Raw genomic sequence first — 25,256 nt, 5'->3', positions numbered from 1 at the left:
CTCGACTCGAAAAATGTATTCTTCTCTATTGGAAGAGCTGTGTCTCGACTCGAATTTTGTCAGGAAAATTCTGTCTCGACTTGTCTCGTGCGCACCCCTAATCTTCAAGTTTTGTTTTAATGGCTTGAAGTTGCCCATTTTGGTCACTACGCAGCGCCACTGCCGCTTAAATAAAAATGGCATCTGTTCAACAACGCGCGCAGTCAGTAGTATGGTATACTGAGACCAAACGTGTAATTTCAAAGAAACGAACTTTCAAATGAGTGTACGAAGGAGTTGGATCTGATGATAAATGAATTAAGTTGTGGTTCAGTAAGTTTCTAATAACTAGCAGTGGCCTAAATCAATCTGGTGGAGCTCGTCATCATGTGTCAGATGAATAAAAATGGAAGAAATTTGAATGAGATTTCAGAGAAGCTCGAGTACATCCATCAGCAGGGCATGAAGGTAATTCAATGTGCCTTCAATAACAGTGCATCAAGTTCTGCACAAACAACTTCAGTTGTATCCAATTAAAGTGCGGATTGCAATAATTGAAGACAGATAACAAACAACATCGCAAAGAATTTGGAATGGAAATGCTACAATGTCTATCGACATGAAACCTCACTTCCTTGACAACGTCCTGTTTTCAGACGAAGCAATGTTTCATATGCCACAGATAACGGATCTGTGGTAACCGGAATAACATACGGATCTGTGGATCTGAAAACCCATATATATATATAGGGGCAGTGGTGGATCCAGGATATGATCAAGGGAGGGGCTAAACCATAGTTTGCCACTTTATCCAGTGTAAAGTAGCATTGAAACCCACTTTATCCAGTGTATACCTGAGCGTCAAGGGGGGGGGGGCTATAACCCCTATAGCCTCCCCTTGGACCCACCATTGTATAGAGGACACCATAGTCTAGTGGTTAGAGTCTTGGACTCATGTCCACGTGCTCCCGGGTTCGATTACCCGTCGGTTTCCCAATTATCGGCGTCCACCCAGCGTCGTGAGGCAAACTGGGGAGCCACGTGACGTGACGGGCACTAGGTCTAGAAAGCTCCCGGTACTCCGCGCCGGTTAGTGACAGGGCGACTCAGCACGCTGACCACGTGCTCGTCACTAAGCTGGACGTAGTTCAGTCGATTGCTGACAGGTAACGTTGTACAATGGCTCAGGCACCCAAATAGGCTGTTACGCCAATCGGTTTTATATATATATATATATATATATATATATATATATATATATATATATATATATATATATATATATATATATATATATATATATATATATACAGAGAACATGTCCTCAATAGCTCAAAATTAAATGCTTGGTATGGTCTAATGAATGGCAGTTTTTTTTTTTTTTTTTTGAGTGAAGGTACAGTAACAGTTCCTTTATACTTGGACATGTTGGAGCAATTTTTGTACTTCCAGGCAGTTGCTTTAGAACTGGACATAATCTTCCAACACAATGGGGCTTCCACACACTGGAGTTGCATAGATGTTCAAAGACTTCTCAATTCGACATTTCTTAATAGCTGAATTGGTCGCAATAGACTGATATGGTGGCCACTACGTTCACCGAACCTCTCACTCCGTTGGACTTCTTCCTCATAAGGATTGTGTGTTTGCGACTGCGACTCCAGTGAATAACATCACGAAGTTACGAACTCGAATCCGTGATAGGATTGAAATAATAACATGGGATATGTTGGGGAGAACATGACGAGAAAGTTGAATACAGATTAAGATATTAATGCTCATGCCACCAGTGGGTTACATATGAAGTGGTATTAATGTGAGGAAAATAAAATTTAGTTTTTTCTTCTTCTTGAAATTATAAAATTTCATTGCTTTCTCATCCTGCGATTAATTGAAATTAGGGAGATTTGAAGGAAATGTCTTTTATTAGTCTAAGTAACACGTACGGTAGAACTAACTGCTGATGTCCACACGTGGCCCAAGGAGTCATCTCATCTTTGTCAGTGACTTTTGTTGTTTTAAGCAAGCGGCTGATGAAGGAATATATATACACAGAAGGCCAATGTCTTTGTCATGGCTTGGTCGGATTCTTCCTTTCTTGGCTTGAGGCAAGGTCTCCAGTGCACTTTACTTCCCATACCCCACTGTCACAATTCCCAAGCGACGGATGTCTCGTCTTGATGTGGGTTTATGTTTGTTCTCAGAAGTGACTTCTCATTCCCCCAAGGTGTCGAAGTTCAAAGGATGCAGTTACGCAACATCACATATAAACATCTACAACAAATCGTTGCCCAGAGCTTGTTCCTACTGTAATGGAAAATCTTATTCTAAGATTTTTCCCTCTCCAATAATCGCTCCTAGTGTATTATCTGTACTTAGTGACAAGTGGAAGTTCCTTTGGGGCTATATAGTTAGCGTACGCGTTTTAGGCGCGGGAGACCCTAGTTCGACTCCCGGCAGGAGTTCATGTGGGTCGGATTTCACGTTAAACGGTAGTTACGTGTCTCTTAGAGTCACAGTACTGCAAAAGACACTAAACTGCAATCTAAACAACCAACTCACTCATCAACGCTAAAGTCACATTACTATAAAAAGTAGAAAAGTAAAGTTTGCAGGGACAACTTCTTTCATCACAAAAACAAGGGATAAAACCGTGTTTTCAAAACTCGATAGAGAAAATTTTCAGAAAACAAGGTATGCTTTTTATGCTACCAGTGGAGCTGTGAAATCAGAATTGACACATCTCGAAATGTGCCATGTGTATAGAACACTAAATCATGAACATTTTGTCAGAACTCGATAGAGATTATGTACAATAAGAACAAAAATGCAATTCTTATATATATATATATATATATATATATATATATATATAAAAAGATGTTTAGTGCTCTATCGAGTTTTGAAAAAATGCTCCTCATATATATATATGAAATTTTAAGGGATATTTTTTTTCTAACGAAGAATAAAGTTTTTCACGCGAATTTCTGTAATTCACGTGTGTCAGCGGTTACGAAAATGCTATTTCTAAGGGGGAATTTTCTACAGTTTCATGTTTATTAAAGTTTATTTTTCCCTTGCGAAGATGTTTATTTCTGCTATAGTCTAATAATAAATACAGGGATTATAAACAGTGAATCAGTGAATAGAAATAAATATCACTTTTTGTACTTTTCAACGTCATTGTGGAAGGTTAGAGGTGAAAGTACGTCTTCCACCGGGACATAGTGTAACCCACGGGCAGTGAGAAGGTAAAATCTTGGCATTCATCTCAGTGAATTCGGCAATTATTCCCCAGGTACCCACTTAACAGACTGGGGCACATCTTACTCGCACTTGGAAGATGAGAGGTGAGAGACTGAGGAAAAAATATAACTCCACCGGTGATCGAACCCGGGTTGACCGATACCGACTATGCAACTGCATCTCTCTGGAAGACATGGGAGAATAAATGAATAGATGTTGAAGTTTAGCGTTTGTTTCAAGACCGAGATTATATGAGACGTGGATCAGTGTTTGAGGTGGCACCTGGAATGAGAATGTAGAATGAATGGGACTACCCGAGAAAATTCACACGATGTCGCCCACCACAAACTTACTTTCCCGGGGATCGAGCAGGGGATTTCACGTACCAGAGATAGGCGCTCTACCACTGAGCCATTGTGCTACCGTTCTCCCACTGGAAATCGAACCCGGGACCCCATGCACCGAAGGCGCGCTTGTGCTAGCCAGTAGACCAATAAGAAGGCCTAATAATTTGAGAAAAACATGAACGATGCTTGCTGTAGAATTAAAAAAAATGAAGGGAAGGAATCGGGATCAGAACGCCATTCTCATAACGACCAATTTATATCTGGTCAGAGACTTGCATATAATAAACTTTTACCTTAGATTTAACTATTTGTAATACGATTAACAACTTTCGGTTAGTGTGCTTTAACTTTCCGCATTGCATCTCTGCAAACAACATCTAACGTATATACTAAGGGACAGTATTTATTACATTTGAAGTTGGCGCTCTGAATTCCATTTAAAAGCTTTAAGCAAATAAGAGGACTGCAGTGTTGCCACGTCTTGGTACAGTAGATATTCACGTACGTTTATGCACGAAAGAAACGATTCACCATTCCCTCGCATCTGTATAGCCTTCACCCATCTACCAACACGACAACGTCACGTCACATTCTTTCTTTTATTTACCTAGCCACGAATTGTGTCCTCGCGCTTTAGTCGTAAAATATACTATTTCATAAGAACTATTTTGGGTCTACATCTTGAAGCTCCATATACTAATTTAAGCCGTCTTCTTTAGTCTAAAAGGCACAGTCGTGGGACGTTATATTAAAACTCTCAATTTAATTTCTTCTAAGTTTGATTTTAAAATATTTGGACAGTAGGAATGCGCACGAGACAAGATTTGTGGCTGTCTCGTCTCGAAAATATGCTGTAAAAGTGATGTCTCGACTTGAAAAATGTATATTTTACTATTGGTAGAGCCGTGTCTCGACTCGAATTTTGTCAGGAAAATCCTGTCTCGACTCGTCTCGTGCGCATCCCTATTGGACAGGGGTACAACAGAAATAAAATTCACATCAAGGTGAAAAATAAAGATAGACGAACAAAACATGGGTTGATTTTGTACTTTTAAAGGCTATTAAAGGTATAGTAACATGGTTGGAGCAATAGACAGATCATGATCCAGCATCATAGTATGATGAAATATGGCGGCGTGAGTGTCATGATGTAGATGCAATTTGAAAAGATGTTCATAGTAACCTTATTTTATTTTATTTTATTTTTTTAATGCTGCGAATGCTGCGAAATATTACAAGAAGACGTCGAAGTATTACAAGATAGATTATTACCCTTCTTTGGCAAATAGAGTTACTCGTAGAGAGTTTGTGGGTGCGTCATGAACAGTCGCGGGACGCCACGCAATTCATGAATAACGTGGCACTATATCACAGGAAGGCAAAGATGGACCAATCGGTAGAAGATACAAAATGCGATTCAGACTATGTCGTGGCCCAGACAAATTTTTGAAATAAATCGTATGGAAATATTTGGTAACTCTTACAACTAAAATTGTACAAAAGCCACACGGTAGAGGTATGCACGGGCCGGATTTTTTTAGCCTGGGCCTGGCCCGGCTCGTGAATTTATAATGTGAGGCCCGACCAGAGTCCCAAATATATTTTAGCATTTAGGCCCGAGTTCGTGCGATAATCAAATGAGCCCAAAATAAGTCCGAATTACAGAAACTTAATAATTAACGCAAAATTGTATTTTTTATTTACAGCAATTAAAGGTTTAATTTCAGTTGTGCTTTAAAAGTTCTCCATAACGAACAGTCCAATATATATCGTTGTATAGTATATTTACAAAGTTACGTCCAAAAAGGCCCGAGAAATGTGGTTCTATATTTAAAAAATTACTTCCCGAGCCCGAAGTGATATATTTTGTAGGTCCGAGTCCGGCCCGGGTTGGGTCGGGTGTAAGCCCGCGGGCTCGGTCCGAACACTTACACACCTCTACCACAAACAAGACAACAGTTATTTGACGTATTCTGTGACAGGGTTGGTAGTACCCAAGGATGTTATAAATAGAGTATCTGCCCATATGTATCTTCATAGTAGTAGTCCCCCCCGTTGGCTTGAATGACTCATCCTCACTCTCTTTTATGACCGGGGTGAAAGGTCAATGACCTTAGCCCGGGGTCAATGACCGAGGGGTACCTAGGACCACCCCCTCTAAATTTTGGCAGGGGTACCATGGCCCACCCCCTAAATTTTGGCAGGGGTACATAGGACCACCCCCCTTAAATTTTGGAAATTGCAAAATCTAAAAATTTGGTGGGGTAGCCTAGGACCATAGTATGTACCTCTATCCGTATTGGGGGTCTATGTCGTTCCCTTTCATGGGTAAAAAATTGCCAAAAATTCAAATTTCGGGGGTTTTTGACCTAATTTATCCCCTTTGATGAGGTGTTATTACCCTATATAGTTATATGGGCGTATACAGGGGTTCATTACCTTTCATAAGACATGGGTATATTAATGCACCCCTTCAAAAATTTGGGAGGGGTACCATGGCCCACCCCTTAAATTTTGGAAATTGACCAATTTCAACATTGGGTATTATAGTACAGGACCCTAATATGTATTAGGTTAAATTTGGGTGGTCCACCTCGTTCCCTTTTAGGGGTACAAAATTGCCAAAAATATAAACGTAAGCAATACGTAGTACCACGTGTTTGGTTTTTGGTCGATTTTATCCCCTTTGATGACGTGTTATTATCCTATATAGTTATATGGTCATGTATAGGGGTCCATTACCTTTCACAAGATATGGGTATATTTGTGCACTCCTTTAAAAATTTGGGAGGGGTACTTTGGCCCACCCCTTAAATTTTGGAAATTGCCCAATTTAAACATTTGGTATTATAGTACCGGACCCTAACATGTATTATGATAAATTTGGGTGGTCCACCTCGTTCCCTTTTAGGGGTACAAAATTGTCAAAATATAAACGTAAGCAATACGTTGTACCACGTGTTTGGTCTTTTGGCCCAATTTATCCTCTTGGATGAGGTGTTATTACCTTATATGGTTATATGGTTATGTATAGGAGTCTATTCCCTATCATAAGACATAGGTACATTTGTGCACTCCTTTAAAAATTAGGGAGGGGTACTTTGGCCCACCCCTTAAATTTTAGAAATTGCTCATTTTATATATTTGGTATTATAGTACTGGACCCTAACATGTATTATGATAAATTTGGGTGGTCCACCTCGTTCCCTTTTAGGGGTACAAAATTGCCAAAAATATAAATGTAAGCAATACGTTATACCACGTGTTTGGTTTTTGGTCGATTTTATTCCATTTGATAAGGTGTTATTACCTTATATGTTTACATGAGCGTATACAGGAGTCTATTACCTTTCATAGGACATGGGTATATTGATGCACCCCAGGAGGGGTACCTTGGCCCAACCCTTTAATTTTGGAAATTGCTTAATTTCAACATGTGGTGTCATAGTACTGGATCCTAATATGTATCATGATAAATTTGGGTGGTCCACCTCGTTCCCTTTTAGGGGTACAAAATTGCCAAAATATAAACGTAAGCAATACGTTATACCACGTGTTTGATTTTGACCTAATTTATCTCCTTGATCAGGTCCTATTACATCATATAGTTATATGGTCACGTATGGGGATTCATTTCCTATCATAAGACATAGGTACATTTGTGCACCCCTTTAATTTTGGAAATTGTCCCTTTTATATGTTTGGTATTATAGTATAGGACCCTAATATAAATTACTATAAATTTTGGTGGTTCACCTCGTTTCCTTTCATGGGTACGAAATTGCCAAATTTTAGTACAACCACGTGTTTGGTTTTGGCTCAATTTATCCCCTTGGATGAGGTCCTATTACCTTATATGGTTATATGGTCATGTATATATTGGTCCATTTCCTATTATAAGACATGGGTACATTGATGCACCCTTTAAATTTTTGGAAGGGGTACCATGGCCAACCCCCTTAAATTTTGGAAATTTTCCAATTTGAGCATTTGGTATCATAGTACATGCCTCAACATGTATCATGATAAATTTGGGTGGTCCATCTTGTTCCCTTTCATGGGTAAAAATTGCCAAAATATAAACATAAGCAATATGTTGTACCATGTGTTTGGTTTTTGGCCCAATTTCTTCCCTTTGATGAGGTTCTATTACCTTATATGGTTATATGGTAATGTATATGGGTTCATTTCCTATCATAAGACATGGGTACATTGACGCACCCTTTAAAAATTTGGGAGGGGTATCTTGGCTCATCCACTCGGTTTTAGAAATTGTTTAATATAAACATTTGGTATTATAGTACAGGACTCCAATATGTACCACTATAAAATTGGATGGTCCACATCGTTACCTTTTCATAGGTAAAGAACTACCAAAAAATCAAATTTTGGAGGTTATTGACCCCTATTTAGCATGTTATATGGTTTATTACCTTTATATGTTTATGTTCCCTTTTAAATTTGGGAATTATCAAATAACAAAATTCGGTAAACGTTTTCTAGGACCCATTGGTGTTCCTCTCATGGCCAAATATTCAAAATTTAAAGGTTATTGACCGGCTTTATTATTGAATAAGTACAGGATTTATTACTTTTTCATAAGACACATGCGTATTTGTGTACCAATCTTAAATTTTGGGAGGGGTACATTTCTTATTGTCATATCAATAATTGGTAATTGGATAGTATCTCATTCATTGGGTAAATCATTATGATCACGTGATCAGTTATTAACCTATGATGGGATTAGGAGTCCAGGACATTGGTACATTGAAACTTTGTAGGATAATTTGAGAATGTGTCATTGGTTTTGATTATTCCCGCCAAATATAAACGTAAGCAAGACGTTGTACCACGTGATTGTCCTTGATGAGGTAGTGTACAGGGATTCATTTCCTTTGTTGTGGTACTTCTTAAGTTTGAGTACACACTTAAACAGTTGGTTCTACTCAGGTAAACAATTGACGGACATTATTGACCTTATTGAACATATAATGATATGATTAACTCTAAGACTTAGGTATATCAAGAGAAGTATTCTTTCAATTTGGGAATGGTGATAAACAGAATTTTAACATAAGGTGCGAAATTTGAAACAATACATTGAACTTTAGTCACAGCTCATAGTCTAAGATCATTGGTGGTGATTGATTTGAAATCTGATAGCTAACCTTATTGAATCTTATGACTCATAGACGAAAGGCAATACATGCTACAACAGTTTGAAATTTAATCATAAGGTGATGTAATCTGACACTAGCAAAGTTATTGTTAATGCAATTTGATTGGATGATCACTATCTTTCCTGCAATCTGATTGGTTGATCACTATCTTTCGTGCAATCTGATTGGTTGATGATTTTCAAATCTTTGCTGTATTCAGTTTTAAGTTTTGTTTAACATTTAAAAATCTTGGTTTCGTTCAACATTTTGCACTCACTGAAACCGTTTATTTGTTAATCGAATAGTTAAAAACCGGATAAAGTTTGACGGTTAACCGTGAAACGTAAAATTTTTTTAGTTTGAAATTTTTTGTTTGAAACTTTTTGTTTCGAAATTTTGTTTGAAATTTTTTTTGACAACTTTTGTTTCAAAATTTTTTTGTTTAAAAATTTTTCGTTTCAAAATTTTGTTTAAAATTTTTGTTTGAAATTTTTCGTTTCCAAATTTTTTTGTTTCAAACTTTGTTTGAAATTTTTTTTCGTTTCAAAATTTTGTTTGAATTTTTTCGTTTGAAATTTTTTGTTTGAATTTTTTTCGTTTCAAAATTTTGTTTCAAAGATTTTTGTTTGAAATGTTTGTTTCAAAATTTTGGTTTGACATTTTTAAAAGTTTGTGCACTCATTGGTAAAGAACCGAAACTGTTTAGAACTAAAACCTCTGGCAACATTGTGGTGCAACAGTACACGTCAGAGCATGGGTTGTACTTGAAATGAAAAAACACAAATCATTGAAATGGATCATTTTATTACACTCCACATACATCCATACCAGATAGTGGTTCTGGATATTGTCGATACAATGTATTTTGAACTTCTTGTACTAGTTTGTCTTTAGCATATAATTTTAATTCCAGTTGAAGTCTTTTAAGATCTATTGCGATATCAATTGGTGGAAACTCAATGTCCATTTGATCACAAATAAACTGTTTATCAATACAGTTATGCACCCAAGAACGATGTTGACAACCATCACAATATCTAGATACATGTTGTACAATATGCATAACACATTTTTCAAAATAGTACTTTTTCAGGAATATACTTGTTTTGTTGCACACTTCCACTGCATGTTTCACACACTGGAGTACGCTGATAAATTTGTTCCATTCTGTTTCCGTTAGATACACCATGTTGCGAGGGGCATGAAATGTACCCTTTTTACGTAACAACACCATCTTCTCTTCGAGGACTGTACGTAGCACCACTTCATGATTTGAGCCTAATGATTTGACTATGGTCACATTTAGCTCATCATGAAAATAATCGTTCATTTGGTCGATTCGTGCCATTCTTCACAGGTCAGTTGTACACCAAATTGTTCTGCTTTGCCGAATCGAATCACTGGGTCAAATGTTCTAGCACTGATACCAATCATCACATGCTTTGTTTGAAATATATTTATTGGATAATAGCTTGCGAAGATGAACTCTTTATCGTTAGAAGTACACATCTTTCCTCCTGAAACGCACTTGCTCAAATGATTTCGTGGGATGACACTGTATTGGTTGATTTATAGTTATTGCTGACGTCATTGGTAAGGAATGTGCTGACGTTTGAATTCATGGTTTCAACACAGTTGCCGACCAACCACATTCATACAACTATGCCTGATGTGCTGACGTTTGAATTCATGATTTTGCTGACGAATCCGGCTGTGTACTAAATTCAAGTTGATGACTTCGACCCAAAAATCCTTTGTAACATAAAGATACAGATCCAGTATTTAAGAAACGCAGCAGTTCTTCTTGTTTTGATGCTTCCATGGGTAAATATCTTGCTGGTAAAATTATATTCTTATCATTTTCAAGCTTCACTACGATTCTTAATCCAAACTTTGTAGGGATCATTTGGCTAGCTAAGATTCTATAAGGTACATTCTGTTGTAAATCAGTAATCTTGGTAAATGATTTCATCACATCACGTGTGTTTAGAAACTGCAGACAAGTAGCCATGATGATGTTATCATGAATACTAACTCGAACGATGATGCAAAACTGATGACGTTGCGTTATCATGCTCTGACGTGTACTGTTGCACCACAATGTTGCCAGAGGTTTTAGTTCTAAACAGTTTCGGTTCTTTACCAATGAGTGCACAAACTTTTAAAAATGTCAAACCAAAATTTTGAAACAAATATTTCAAACAAAAATCTTTGAAACAAAATTTTGAAACGAAAAAAATTCAAACAAAAAATTTCAAACGAAAAAATTCAAACAAAATTTTGAAACGAAAAAAAATTTCAAACAAAGTTTGAAACAAAAAAATTTGGAAACGAAAAATTTCAAACAAAAATTTTAAACAAAATTTTGAAACGAAAAATTTTTAAACAAAAAAATTTTGAAACAAAAGTTGTCAAAAAAAATTTCAAACAAAATTTCGAAACAAAAAGTTTCAAACAAAAAAATTTCAAACTAAAAAAATTTTACGTTTCACGGTTAACCGTCAAACTTTATCCGGTTTTTAACTATTCGATTAACAAATAAACGGTTTCAGTGAGTGCAAAATGTTGAACGAAACCAAGATTTTTAAATGTTAAACAAAACTTAAAACTGAATACAGCAAAGATTTGAAAATCATCAACCAATCAGATTGCACGAAAGATAGTGATCAACCAATCAGATTGCAGGAAAGATAGTGATCATCCAATCAAATTGCATTAACAATAACTTTGCTAGTGTCAGATTACATCACCTTATGATTAAATTTCAAACTGTTGTAGCATGTATTGCCTTTCGTCTATGAGTCATAAGATTCAATAAGGTTAGCTATCAGATTTCAAATCAATCACCACCAATGATCTTAGACTATGAGCTGTGACTAAAGTTCAATGTATTGTTTTAAATTTCGCACCTTATGTTAAAATTCTGTTTATCACCATTCCCAAATTGAAAGAATACTTCTCTTGATATACCTAAGTCTTAGAGTTAATCATATCATTATATGTTCAATAAGGTCAATAATGTCCGTCAATTGTTTACCTGAGTAGAACCAACTGTTTAAGTGTGTACTCAAACTTAAGAAGTACCACAACAAAGGAAATGAATCCCTGTACACTACCTCATCAAGGACAATCACGTGGTACAACGTCTTGCTTACGTTTATATTTGGCGGGAATAATCAAAACCAATGACACATTCTCAAATTATCCTACAAAGTTTCAATGTACCAATGTCCTGGACTCCTAATCCCATCATAGGTTAATAACTGATCACGTGATCATAATGATTTACCCAATGAATGAGATACTATCCAATTACCAATTATTGATATGACAATAAGAAATGTACCCCTCCCAAAATTTAAGATTGGTACACAAATACGCATGTGTCTTATGAAAAAGTAATAAATCCTGTACTTATTCAATAATAAAGCCGGTCAATAACCTTTAAATTTTGAATATTTGGCCATGAGAGGAACACCAATGGGTCCTAGAAAACGTTTACCGAATTTTGTTATTTGATAATTCCCAAATTTAAAAGGGAACATAAACATATAAAGGTAATAAACCATATAACATGCTAAATAGGGGTCAATAACCTCCAAAATTTGATTTTTTGGTAGTTCTTTACCTATGAAAAGGTAACGATGTGGACCATCCAATTTTATAGTGGTACATATTGGAGTCCTGTACTATAATACCAAATGTTTATATTAAACAATTTCTAAAACCGAGTGGATGAGCCAAGATACCCCTCCCAAATTTTTAAAGGGTGCGTCAATGTACCCATGTCTTATGATAGGAAATGAACCCATATACATTACCATATAACCATATAAGGTAATAGAACCTCATCAAAGGGAAGAAATTGGGCCAAAAACCAAACACATGGTACAACATATTGCTTATGTTTATATTTTGGCAATTTTTACCCATGAAAGGGAACAAGATGGACCACCCAAATTTATCATGATACATGTTGAGGCATGTACTATGATACCAAATGCTCAAATTGGAAAATTTCCAAAATTTAAGGGGGTTGGCCATGGTACCCCTTCCAAAAATTTAAAGGGTGCATCAATGTACCCATGTCTTATAATAGGAAATGGACCAATATATACATGACCATATAACCATATAAGGTAATAGGACCTCATCCAAGGGGATAAATTGAGCCAAAACCAAACACGTGGTTGTACTAAAATTTGGCAATTTCGTACCCATGAAAGGAAACGAGGTGAACCACCAAAATTTATAGTAATTTATATTAGGGTCCTATACTATAATACCAAACATATAAAAGGGACAATTTCCAAAATTAAAGGGGTGCACAAATGTACCTATGTCTTATGATAGGAAATGAATCCCCATACGTGACCATATAACTATATGATGTAATAGGACCTGATCAAGGAGATAAATTAGGTCAAAATCAAACACGTGGTATAACGTATTGCTTACGTTTATATTTTGGCAATTTTGTACCCCTAAAAGGGAACGAGGTGGACCACCCAAATTTATCATGATACATATTAGGATCCAGTACTATGACACCACATGTTGAAATTAAGCAATTTCCAAAATTAAAGGGTTGGGCCAAGGTACCCCTCCTGGGGTGCATCAATATACCCATGTCCTATGAAAGGTAATAGACTCCTGTATACGCTCATGTAAACATATAAGGTAATAACACCTTATCAAATGGAATAAAATCGACCAAAAACCAAACACGTGGTATAACGTATTGCTTACATTTATATTTTTGGCAATTTTGTACCCCTAAAAGGGAACGAGGTGGACCACCCAAATTTATCATAATACATGTTAGGGTCCAGTACTATAATACCAAATATATAAAATGAGCAATTTCTAAAATTTAAGGGGTGGGCCAAAGTACCCCTCCCAAATTTTTAAAGGAGTGCACAAATGTACCTATGTCTTATGATAGGGAATAGACTCCTATACATAACCATATAACCATATAAGGTAATAACACCTCATCCAAGAGGATAAATTGGGCCAAAAGACCAAACACGTGGTACAACGTATTGCTTACGTTTATATTTTGACAATTTTGTACCCCTAAAAGGGAACGAGGTGGACCACCCAAATTTATCATAATACATGTTAGGGTCCGGTACTATAATACCAAATGTTTAAATTGGGCAATTTCCAAAATTTAAGGGGTGGGCCAAAGTACCCCTCCCAAATTTTTAAAGGAGTGCACAAATATACCCATATCTTGTGAAAGGTAATGGACCCCTATACATGACCATATAACTATATAGGATAATAACACGTCATCAAAGGGGATAAAATCGACCAAAAACCAAACACGTGGTACTACGTATTGCTTACGTTTATATTTTTGGCAATTTTGTACCCCTAAAAGGGAACGAGGTGGACCACCCAAATTTAACCTAATACATATTAGGGTCCTGTACTATAATACCCAATGTTGAAATTGGTCAATTTCCAAAATTTAAGGGGTGGGCCATGGTACCCCTCCCAAATTTTTGAAGGGGTGCATTAATATACCCATGTCTTATGAAAGGTAATGAACCCCTGTATACGCCCATATAACTATATAGGGTAATAACACCTCATCAAAGGGGATAAATTAGGTCAAAAACCCCCGAAATTTGAATTTTTGGCAATTTTTTACCCATGAAAGGGAACGACATAGACCCCCAATACGGATAGAGGTACATACTATGGTCCTAGGCTACCCCACCAAATTTTTAGATTTTGCAATTTCCAAAATTTAAGGGGGGTGGTCCTATGTACCCCTGCCAAAATTTAGGGGGTGGGCCATGGTACCCCTGCCAAAATTTAGAGGGGGTGGTCCTAGGTACCCCTCGGTCATTGACCCCGGGCTAAGGTCATTGACCTTTCACCCCGGTCATAAAAGAGAGTGAGGATGAGTCATTCGCGCCAACGGGGGGGACTACTACTTTCATCCTATTAAATCGATGAAGCAAAAAAAAAAAAAAAAAAACGAGCATCGACACGTCTTATTGGCTACTCTCGTTTCTGCCATCGCCTGATTGGCTACTTTCGTTTCCGCCATGATTGTTGGCTCAAAACATTGCGATCCTATTGGGCGGAGTGTTCAGAGTAGGGGTGGCGAAACTGTGACGTATGGTTTCAGGATTTTGTTGTAAGGGCAGATCCTCTATTTTATAAGATCCTTGGTAGTACCTGTAACAGGATACTATTGATGACTTACTGGATTTTTTGTCATGTAGGGGTGAAGTTTCATGTGTTGCCAAAGTGTCTCCTTCAAAAACTAATTCCAGCATCATCAGTGCACTGGTATATAGTAATGGCTAATTTTTTCGAATATTTATTTCCTTGTCAATGTAGTGTAGTGCTACGAAAGAAAGTATCTTTGAGCTAATTCTTGTAGTTGCAAAACAGATACTGTTGTTAGACCTTATCACGTGTTAAAATTGATTAAATATGTTTGTCGTGTTTGTGTTACTCATACTCAGACAACGAACAAAATATAATAAATACCAAATCTATAACAAATGTACCTTTGAATGAAGGAAGGTTCAAATTCATTTACTTAATTGATTGAACCCAGCAGGACAGGAGTAGGACAGAGTACTTGAAACCCCCAAAACTAGATAACTAAAGAGATAAGAAAGTTAGGTTGAGAATCAGGATAGGGTTACCACGTATACATAAATAGAGTAATTCAGTGGCGTACGCAGAATTTCATCAAGTTGTTCAAGGTCTTAATCTCATATACTTTGAAACACTGGCGACCCAAGTTTTAATTTCTTGGGGGTGGGAAGCACAGGAGCAGGGACATTTTTGGGAAGAGGCAGCATTTTTTGTATACCGAAAATAATACGTTTTCGGACAAATGTCTAGGGGCGGACGATGCCACGGTGCGGGAGGGGAAGCGTTTGCCTCTTTGAGCACTCTAATATCGTCACTACTTTCAGGACTCGAGTGATTTTTGTATTTATACATTTTAATGCAGTAAATTTTTATTCCATAATATCTTGCTCAAGGGGAGGGGTTAAAACCCCGACACTCCCCTCTGCATACGTCACCAGAGTAATTAATAAGCTCCTTCGCGGCTAATCGGTTAGCTTACGCGTCTCTGGCGTGGGGGAACCCAGGTTTGATTCCAGGCTGTAGCCCATGTGGTTCGGATTCTACGTTGATCAGTAGGTCCACGTCTCATATAGCCTCGCTGCTGAAAAGAAACCCGAAAATAAAATAAAATCAACTGGAATAATTAACTTGAATCTCACCTCAACACATTAATTCTTATATAATGTTGCTTAACGTCTTGCATCAAGAAAACAAGTTCTTAGAAGATGTTATAGCAAGTATTAACTATAACGTAACAAAAAGACAGAAAACTGATAATAACAGAACATAAACAATAACCTTATTTATTGAATTCTCGCTTTTTGTCTAAGCCAGTAATTGTATTGTACTCCAATGCTGAATCCAGTACTTACGTTAACGTATAAGTAATTACGAAGTATAACAACTTAGTAAAGCTCTAATTATTGTACTACAGGACTATAGAATTCGTATTGCTCTTTATTTACGGCTGAACTATTTATTATTATGGTGCTTTTAGCCGTAAATGCTATTTCTTCTGAGCATGTCTGCTAAAGCTTGAGTAATGAAAAAGGAAGAATTCCTGAAAGTATGGCCTGGTCGAGTCCGCTCTCTGGCGAAGCACTTGAAACAAGAGTCCCCCTCTTTTTTTCTATAATGGATTTCAGCTGACCCCTCGCTGTCCCTGAGGGTTGGGCGGAGCTGGAACCCTCTGCAGACAGTCCTATGATGAACAGTCTACTCAATTCTTCACGAGACAACCAAAGACCCCTACTAAAAACACAATGTGTACGATCCAAAATATTTGGAACAGGTTGAAGTTGCAGACCACTCGCTCTTTAGAAGTTTTATATCTTCAGTCAGTCTCCCTTCAAAAGGGTACCACAGATTTTTTTTTTTTTTTAACCCAAGTCTTAAATCTGAAACATTGCTTTACTGTTACATGGTTGTACGAGCACAATGAATAGTATTTATCAACATTTAAAAATACCTAAGTCATTACACAATGTACTCCAATAATAAATATAGTTACGTCACATTCTTCGCGGGCCTCTCGTGATGCGGAATGATTCTAAAACTTCTAGATGAAATCAAGTTAAAATATAGGCCTTATATTTTGTAAATGAATTTGCAAAACGAAATGAGAAAACGGGACGAGAAAAGGTTTCTGAGAATCGAGACGAGAAGAGACTTCTTCAAAATTTCCGAGAGAAAAATCCTAATTTCTCATCTCGATTGTGGGAAACATTACTTTCCAAACTAAATTTTGTTATCTCTTATCATGCCAGGGGACCACGGTGGCTCAGTGGTAGAATGTTTCCCTCTGGTGTGTATGGTCCCTGGTTCGTCCCCGGCCAAGTAAGTTTATATGGTGGACAATATTGTGTCTGTGGATTTTCTCGGGATACTCCCACTTTCTCATTCCACCAATTCCTCCATCGTCATTCACATGCTTTAATCATCGACTTTCTTAGCCTCAAAGATTTCATTTTCATTTCTCTTACCATAGCACACCTCTTCCACTAAATTAGTCGAGTGGAAAATAGTACTTCAGATCAATGTGCGAATTAAGTTATTGATATTGCAGAAGATAAAATGTGACCCAAAAGAATAAAAAGGTCTGAAGGTGCAATAATTCAAAATAAGACATTAACTCCCCCCCGCCCCACAGACACCACACTAGTCTAAGAAACCCACACCTAACTTTTCCGAATGTGTTTGAAAATGAAATAAAATCTTTAAGTTTTACGTCCCACAGTTATACCCGTTAGGCTAAAGGAGACGGTGATGATGAGAGATGAGTAAAATGAAGAAAGTGGGAGGAAACGGAAGAACTCCGAGAAAAACCACGCACACGGTGTTTGTCCACATGGCGCGAGCTGGGATCGAACCAGGGACCCCAAGCACCGGAGGTGAATGCTCTACCACTGAGCCACCGCACCCCCTCGAATGTGTTTGAGTATAGGATTAAAAGTATATTATACTGTATATGTGCAATGTAAGATGTTTTCAAATCCATACATAGAGTGGCGTGCGCAGAATTTCATTAAGGAGGATAGGACTCAAATATTCAATCTCTTATACTTTCAAGATACCGGTACGCGCGATTTTTATACATGCATCTTAATGTAGTAAGTATTTATTTATTTATTTTTCATATCTTGCTCAAGGAGTGTTAAAATCTCAAATCCCTCCCCTTGCGTACGCTACTGCATACATGGCTTTCTTATACATAACTGATATAACGTCGAAAATACAAATTCACCTCCAACGACGAATTGAAGGGTGTGAAGATACGATTGCAAGGGATAACTATACGAACAACAAAATGGCGATTAGAAGAGGGGTAAAGAATGAGCATTGTGTAGAAGCTGTCAGTTTAAAAGTGAATTGTTTACATAATTCATTTCAAAACACAGTGAGCAGATTAAAATTATATTTATATGAAAGAAAAAGTAAGGAATTTGACAATATACTCAAAACATTGTTGGGAAAGAGACACCTATCCTTGGTACGAATTCTTGAGTTAAGTTTATTTGGGGGAATCCAAATGTGATTGAGGGTGAAAATACCCCATTATCCCCCTTAATTCGAACCCTACTATACATGTTATTATTTAATTGACGTAATAGTGTCCGTGAGTTTTCTCGGGATACTCTTCGTTTCCTTCCACTTTCTCATTCCACCAATTCTTCCATCATAATTCATTTGCCTTAATCATCGTCTTCCTTGGCCTAAAAGGGCATAATTGCAGGACGTTAAACTGGAAGATTTCATTTCATTTCAATTGACGTAATTTTGACCCGTATAAAGTTTTAAAATAACTATAAACAAGTTCAACTTCGTTATCAGCCAATGATTTAAATGGTTCATAATGGTGAGTCCAACCTCGCTCAATGATTTGATATTTTAAGACTCACTGTAGAAAACAATGTAAGTGCCCCCTTGAAATTGTTTCACTTATTTTATTTTATTTTTAAATATATTTATGCCTTAGTTAGATTTTCATACTTCGTTATATGTTAGGTTGTATTTCTTCTAAGCAGTAGTATTTTTCTATTTTGTGACGCTTGGGCACCATTTACAATCTTTTTGTTTCTACTGTTACAGTAACTATTGCTTTTGGCACTTACATTGTTTTCTATAGCAAGCCTTCATTTATATTGGTTACATACTGAGAAATAATCATTGAAACTATAATCTATATTTTATACACAATCCATTTCTCTAACGCACTTACTTCGTCATATACTGATAAAATGGATAAACAAATATTTGCTATTATTGCTAAAACGAGTGTTAAATTTGTATGACTTAGCTTCGCTAATGAATGAAAAAATAACACCTCAGGTATTTGTGCCACTCATTTTGAAGACGGGATCTAAATCTGCAACATTGGTATATATTAACAAGTGTAAACAAAACAATACTGTGAAATTTAGTCTAGTATTTATTTGCTTCAGTTCAACTGTTCTCATTGAGGGCACATAACACTTGTGCATCAAGACCATCTGTTGAACTCGAGAAGAAGCATAGAGAAGCATTAGCATTCATCATCAAATCTTATCTTTATTACGCACCTTGCACGTTTTTGAGTGGTAATTTTTTAACACTATTTCTTTCCTCAAGGAGAAGAACTGTGAAGGAATTATGCTGACTACATCTTTCATATGGGCTCAATGTGGCCAAGAAGAAACATACGTTTCCGCAATGCATAAAACAGATTGAACGCAAACTGCTGGCTGCCTCCATTCCATGCAGACCCGACAACAGGCCACGAGTCGAAAGAGGCGAAGAAGAGACAAGACTGGAATAACAATTAGCTCCAGCCGAGGCTAAAGCTAATCAAGAAGCCATCGCGAAGACTCAAGCACCATGTAGTCCGCTGAAGAAATACCCAAGAGCCTTGCAGAGACGCATTTGTAAGCCCTTCATTCCCTGATGCCAGTGAACCATTGCATTGTGTTGGTTCGTCTGCTAGCTACGGCTTTAGTAAGATCTTTCTTGACTTCACTTATTATATTTCCTTTTTGGCCGGAGGGTACCAGTCGTTCTACTGTGGCTAGCTGGTGCTGGTAGTAAGTACTGTTGGGTGAAGAAGTAGAAGCTGAACGTGGACAAGACGAGTATTTGTGTGTATATGTTCGTATGTGACGTAGGGGAAGGGGAAAAGATGGAGACAAGAAGAATGTATGTGTAAAATATACTTCGAATGTATTGCGATGGTGTGTATCGTTTCTTGTACGAAGAAGGCAACCAGCGGACAAACTATAGCCAGCTAAAAGGACTTGAAGAGAGGGGAAAACGCGCGCGCGGGGTTTTTTTCAAGGTTGCCTGACGTGGCAAGGTGAGAATCGTTGCTGGAGAAGGAGCGGCCATCTTGGAAAAGCACCTGCCCCGACCGTCTTTTCACTCGCAGGCACCTTGCGCCTCCTCGTGTTTGTGCTCTCAAACCGCCTTGAGGCTGTTTATATTTCGTGTACCGAGAGAGTGTCTTGCCGCCACCAACTTAGAAACTAAGCAATAACGTTTGTGTTTTTATGTTTTATTATCGTTACTATTTTGTTATTATTGTTAATCGGTCGTTGTGCGCGTTATTTTACGTGGTGATTTCTTGTTTATTTGCTGGTTTTCTTAAACCATCATCATAATACTAACACAGACAACGGGCTTAGATATGGCCCAACTAAGCCCGTTAGGAGGACCTGATAGTCCAACGACGGCTGGACAAAAAAGAGAATCTACCGAGGATACTGACGGGGATGCATTGTCACCGAGAAAACAAGCAAATACTGCCAATAATAACGATGTGGCTTTTGTGCTTATCGGTGACGAAGGCGAATGCGGATCAGATGTATCACCAGATGATGTACAAGATGTATCAGAGGTAAGAAATAAGAAATTTTGTCTTAGCTTTCTTTAATTTACTTCTTAATAATGAGAATGGTAGCCAATTTCTCCAGAGGAGTTTTGTTGAAATCATTCCAGCATGATTAGTTTTATTTTGTTGCATCTTGAGAAGAAAGACCAAAAAAATACATGATAGGTTGTCTTGGAGGGGAAGGACAGAAGGAATCTCTTTATTTTGTAGCCCGTGGGTACCTTTGCACACACTGTCTCTCGATTCTTGGGCTTTGGTATTCCCTAATTTGCTCGGGGGCCAGTATGACTGTGTTGCTTTCCTTTAGAAGCTAGCTTCTCCAGCCGATTGCCTAAAGGTAAGGGATGGAACCTTGGCTGCTATAAACTACGGAGTCGCTGGTTATTCAAACCCAGTCTGTGAGAACGAGCAGCGGTAAAGGCTGTGAGTGCAGACATTTTCAACATTCTAAAGCTTCACATAAACAAGACTGTCTAGGCAACGATTTCAAACAATTAACACATGTAACGTGTATTACATATAAGCGTTTGATTTTCTTTGGAATACATTTAAATTCTTGTGTGTTTTTTAAATTTCCCTATGAGTCACATTTACTGAATCAGAAGAGTTCGTAGAAAGCTGTTGCGTTCTTTTCCGACAGAGAAAGGGATGATATGATCATAAATGATCTCGCTTGCCAAATGGTGAGCACAGGTGGTTTGTTAGCTTCCTCTTTCATACCCTGATTCACTGCTCGTTACTGCTTTGTACAAAGAAACGTGAAGAACGTTTTCTTAACGAAGATTTCATTGCGTAGGGACACACAGTTGTTTAGAAAATGCCTTTAGTAAGTGAAGAATGTATTGATTCTGCATTATTTGCAATGAAGATTCAGAGAAAAGAATGAAAAATTAACAAAGTAATAATGCTATCGTGTAACAGACTTTTTGTATTGATTTTCTTTTTTTTATAAGGACATTTAAAAGTCGAGGGATGAGGAGGGGAAAGAAATACCTGAAAGTTCAAGCATTTCAATTATTCTAGTAGATATATTTATATACAAAATATATTCATTTCTTATTTTCTAAAGGAAAGCAATAATGTTTCAAATCAAGGAAATTCTAACTCTCTGGGAAGCCATTTTTAAAATGAATTTTAGAGATACCAAACACAGCCAACCAGTAATTAGTGAAATCAAATTTGGAAAGTGGCAGATATCATACAAGTATGGGGTGAGCAGTATCTTATCTAATTTACTATTAAAAACTCGTTGTTAGAAGATAAAAAGAAAACTCCTATATACTTAACGATGATATTAGAAATAATTAATGGAATCGGAATTTACAACATAAAAATTATTAGTTTAGTGCTACATTGATGTAGTTATTGATAATTTAAAAAATAAAATGTGTTCTTCAGATTTAGAAACTTTAAAATATACAGAATTTATACATTCTTACATTAAAAGATTTCTAATCAATGAGAGAACAAGTTGCTTGATTGGATGATGAATAACATCACTAACAAATGAATTGCACATAGTTTCACAATATAAAAATATCTAGTATGCACACTGTCTAAGTTTCTTTAATATTTTGCACAGTTAAATGATCGTTCTTGTCTTATAAGTAATAATGGAATTAAATGCAATTTGGAAAGTTTTTTTTTCTGTAATGCAAGAATGTAGCATTTCAGAACACAAAAGAATATTTAGAATTATTGTGATTTATAAAACGAATTAAAGAATACTGAGAAGAAATATTATCGAGCAATTTGTCTTTTTGCTTTCTTTACGCCAATCAATATTTTCTATATTCTGGCGCAGACCTAAGTCCATGTTATACACTTCCAACCACTTAAATTTTGTTATAAACAATTGTTTTGTAATTTTAAAGTAAAAAATTGATGAAAATGGTTATGAAAGAAGACAGATGAATCTGAGTACTTTGTCGCCAGCTGTTTTTGTAAACACAACTGACTCGTCCAAACCAGAGACTGTATAATACATAATATTGTTGTCCACATATGAAATCCCATTTTCAAATACAAACGTAATTGTCCCCGTTGCTTTATAACCATTCATTTTAATCATATTAATCTTCTCATTATCTGTGTAATCACGTTTAAATTAGATCTTTTGTTGACGTCAAATATTGAACAATATGTTATATGGTAAATTATTGTTCTTTTTTTAAATTTTTTTAATAATTAAAAATATAGCATATAGCATGTCTCTCATTTTAATGAGGTGACTGCTGTAGATTTTTAATTGTAGAACATACACAATGTCAGAAAATAAGTAATTAGTGGCGGTAAAATGTTCTTTTAAATATAGGCTTATCTTTTGTGTGTGTTACATCATCATATATAACTGCTATTAACATACCTCCTATGACACATTTTTTTTACCGCACTAATATCATGTAACGCACTTAGCCTGAAGCCAGATTTTCTAATGAAATACCAATTGAGGTATTGTATGATAATGGAAAGTAATCGATGAGGAAAAAATCGAATTACAGGGACAAAGAGGGAGATTGTATTTATAATTTAAATCTTTACTTCTGTCTCTGTACAAATTACCGATAAATATTTGTGATATAAAGACTAAAGTATTAATCTTCTAAAACTAATAAAAACAAAGTTGTCAGATTTCCAATATGCAATGACATAACAGCGACAACGGTTAGATAAATAAAATTTCCACATACACACACACATACAGCCTGCTCTTGATGACGTTGAAACTATTACGAAATTCCCTCCTTTTAATGTATAGGTTTTATTTCGTATTCTTTCTACCCCCACGTCCATGTTCTACACATTACAATCGTAAGAACGAAAGAAAAAAAGAAGACGAAAAGAAGAGAAAGTAGATCAGAACGCAACGGAAGGAACAATTGTTCCTTTGTTGGTTCCAAGGTGGAAGTTGGGTTTCCATCCAGCAGGTGTGCTTGTGGCCATAGTCATGGTGATTTCAATGGGGGATTGAACATGTAACTCACCATATATTGAATTGTAATAGGCTTAAGGAAGCATGGATTTGTTTTTTCCTTTTGTTAAAACTTTAAGCAATGCTTTTAATAATTATTGAAGTACTGAGAAGGATTTGGTCCTATGAACCTCTACTCAACCTGTGATCCGTTATCTTCTGTACACAATACTGTAATTTTACATAGAGCAATTATACCAAATGTCCTTCTTTTATTTATTGTTGAAAGTTAGTTCACCAAGAATGAAATACTCTCCAGGAACATTTTGGTTTCCTAGCAACACAGTACAGGGGCGGTCAGGAGGGGTAGATCTGCTACTTAGAGGAACTTCTTTTATTTATATCTCTCGGGTGGGTTTTATTATAAACCCACCCGAGAGCTCTTAAAAGAAGCTCTAAGTAGCAGTTTTACGACCTACCGCCCCCCCCCCCAGAAGTCCGTCCTGGATCCGCCCCTGACACAGTATATGGTAAGTGGACAAGAATGCCATTATATCTGAGAAATATTTATTGATGCGTGAAAGTGATTAACTGTAACGAAGCAATAATCTCCCAATTCTTGGACTCATATATATATAGGGGGTCAGGTGCTCAGTGGTAGAGCACTTCTTACCTTTGGTACGTAGGATCCCTAGTTCGATCTCCGGCCAAGTAAGCTTGTGATGGACAAGTACCGTGTGCGTGGATTTCCTCGGGGTTCTTCCGTCTCCTCCCACTTTCTTCATTCCACCATTTCATTCATTTCTCATTATCACCGTCTCCTTTAACCTAGCCAGCATAAACGTAGGACGTAAAACTAGTATGACCCCTGTCCAAATATCAGAATCCTGCAGTATTCACTCGACAATTATTATAGAGGGAGTTTGTGAGTACTTCAAATTATAAGCCCGTAGCGAAACGGCCTCCTATTTTGGATAGCGCACATATTAATTCCTAAGTGAAGGCTTGACCCGACCACCGTATGTCCCGTAGTTTTGAAGCTATGGACATTTAAACTTCATTTTATCATGTTTTCGGCAGCCTATAATTCACAAAGGAAGCATTTGTGCACCCAATTGGTCTATACTTTTCGTCTTGGTGTCAGGAACCACCTCCTAAACTTTGTCGGTGTTGTTTTGAAACACCCTGTATATTCAAGTTCACTAAGCGATTAAAATCTATATATAACTTTAAAAATATGCATCTTAACATGTAGAAAAATCAGCAAATTTCGTATTCGTCATCTGAACGTTAAATACAAGATATAAGAATGATTTTAAATAGACCTATGATAGTATAACTTTGCACTAAATATAATGGGCCTTATGGAGAGTCGTTCTGACGCGTTATTAGTACAATAGTAAAAAGTTCGATTAATATATGTTTCCTGCAGTAGTCAGGCCTTTAGTATGACGCTAATCATACGTCAAAACGACTTTGCATAAGGCCCAGTTTGTTTTAACATTAAACACTCGTTAGTGTCAACTTAATAACTCACAAAACCTTTAATCAAACACCAATTAAACAATCGACAAATGAATTGGTTAATTGGCGAATTTTCAAGTTCATTTTTATATCGTGCACAGTGCAGGGCTCTTTCACTA

The 25,256-nt window shown here is 36.8% G+C and overlaps 1 protein-coding gene across 3 annotated transcripts in view; it reads left to right on the top strand.

The window, feature by feature from the left end:
• TfAP-2 (transcription factor AP-2) overlaps positions 1-25,256 on the top strand; it is a 1,022,457-nt gene that overhangs the window by 670,280 nt on the left and 326,921 nt on the right. Inside the window, exon 1 of one of the 3 annotated variants that reach the window (XM_081740115.1) lies at positions 19,718-20,708. The exons of the other annotated variants lie outside the window; for them this stretch is intronic. Within the exon in view, the coding sequence (XP_081596241.1) occupies positions 20,499-20,708 (210 nt within the window). The 5' untranslated portion in view covers positions 19,718-20,498. Of the gene's footprint in view, positions 1-19,717; positions 20,709-25,256 lie in introns of those variants that run through there. 3 annotated transcript variants of the gene reach the window in all.

Source organism: Thermobia domestica, chromosome 2 (genome assembly GCF_964235325.1).
Source record: "Thermobia domestica chromosome 2, izTheDome1.hap1.1, whole genome shotgun sequence".
NCBI classification, from domain to species: domain Eukaryota; kingdom Metazoa; phylum Arthropoda; class Insecta; order Zygentoma; family Lepismatidae; genus Thermobia; species Thermobia domestica.
This window is presented reverse-complemented; position numbering and strand designations above follow the sequence as displayed.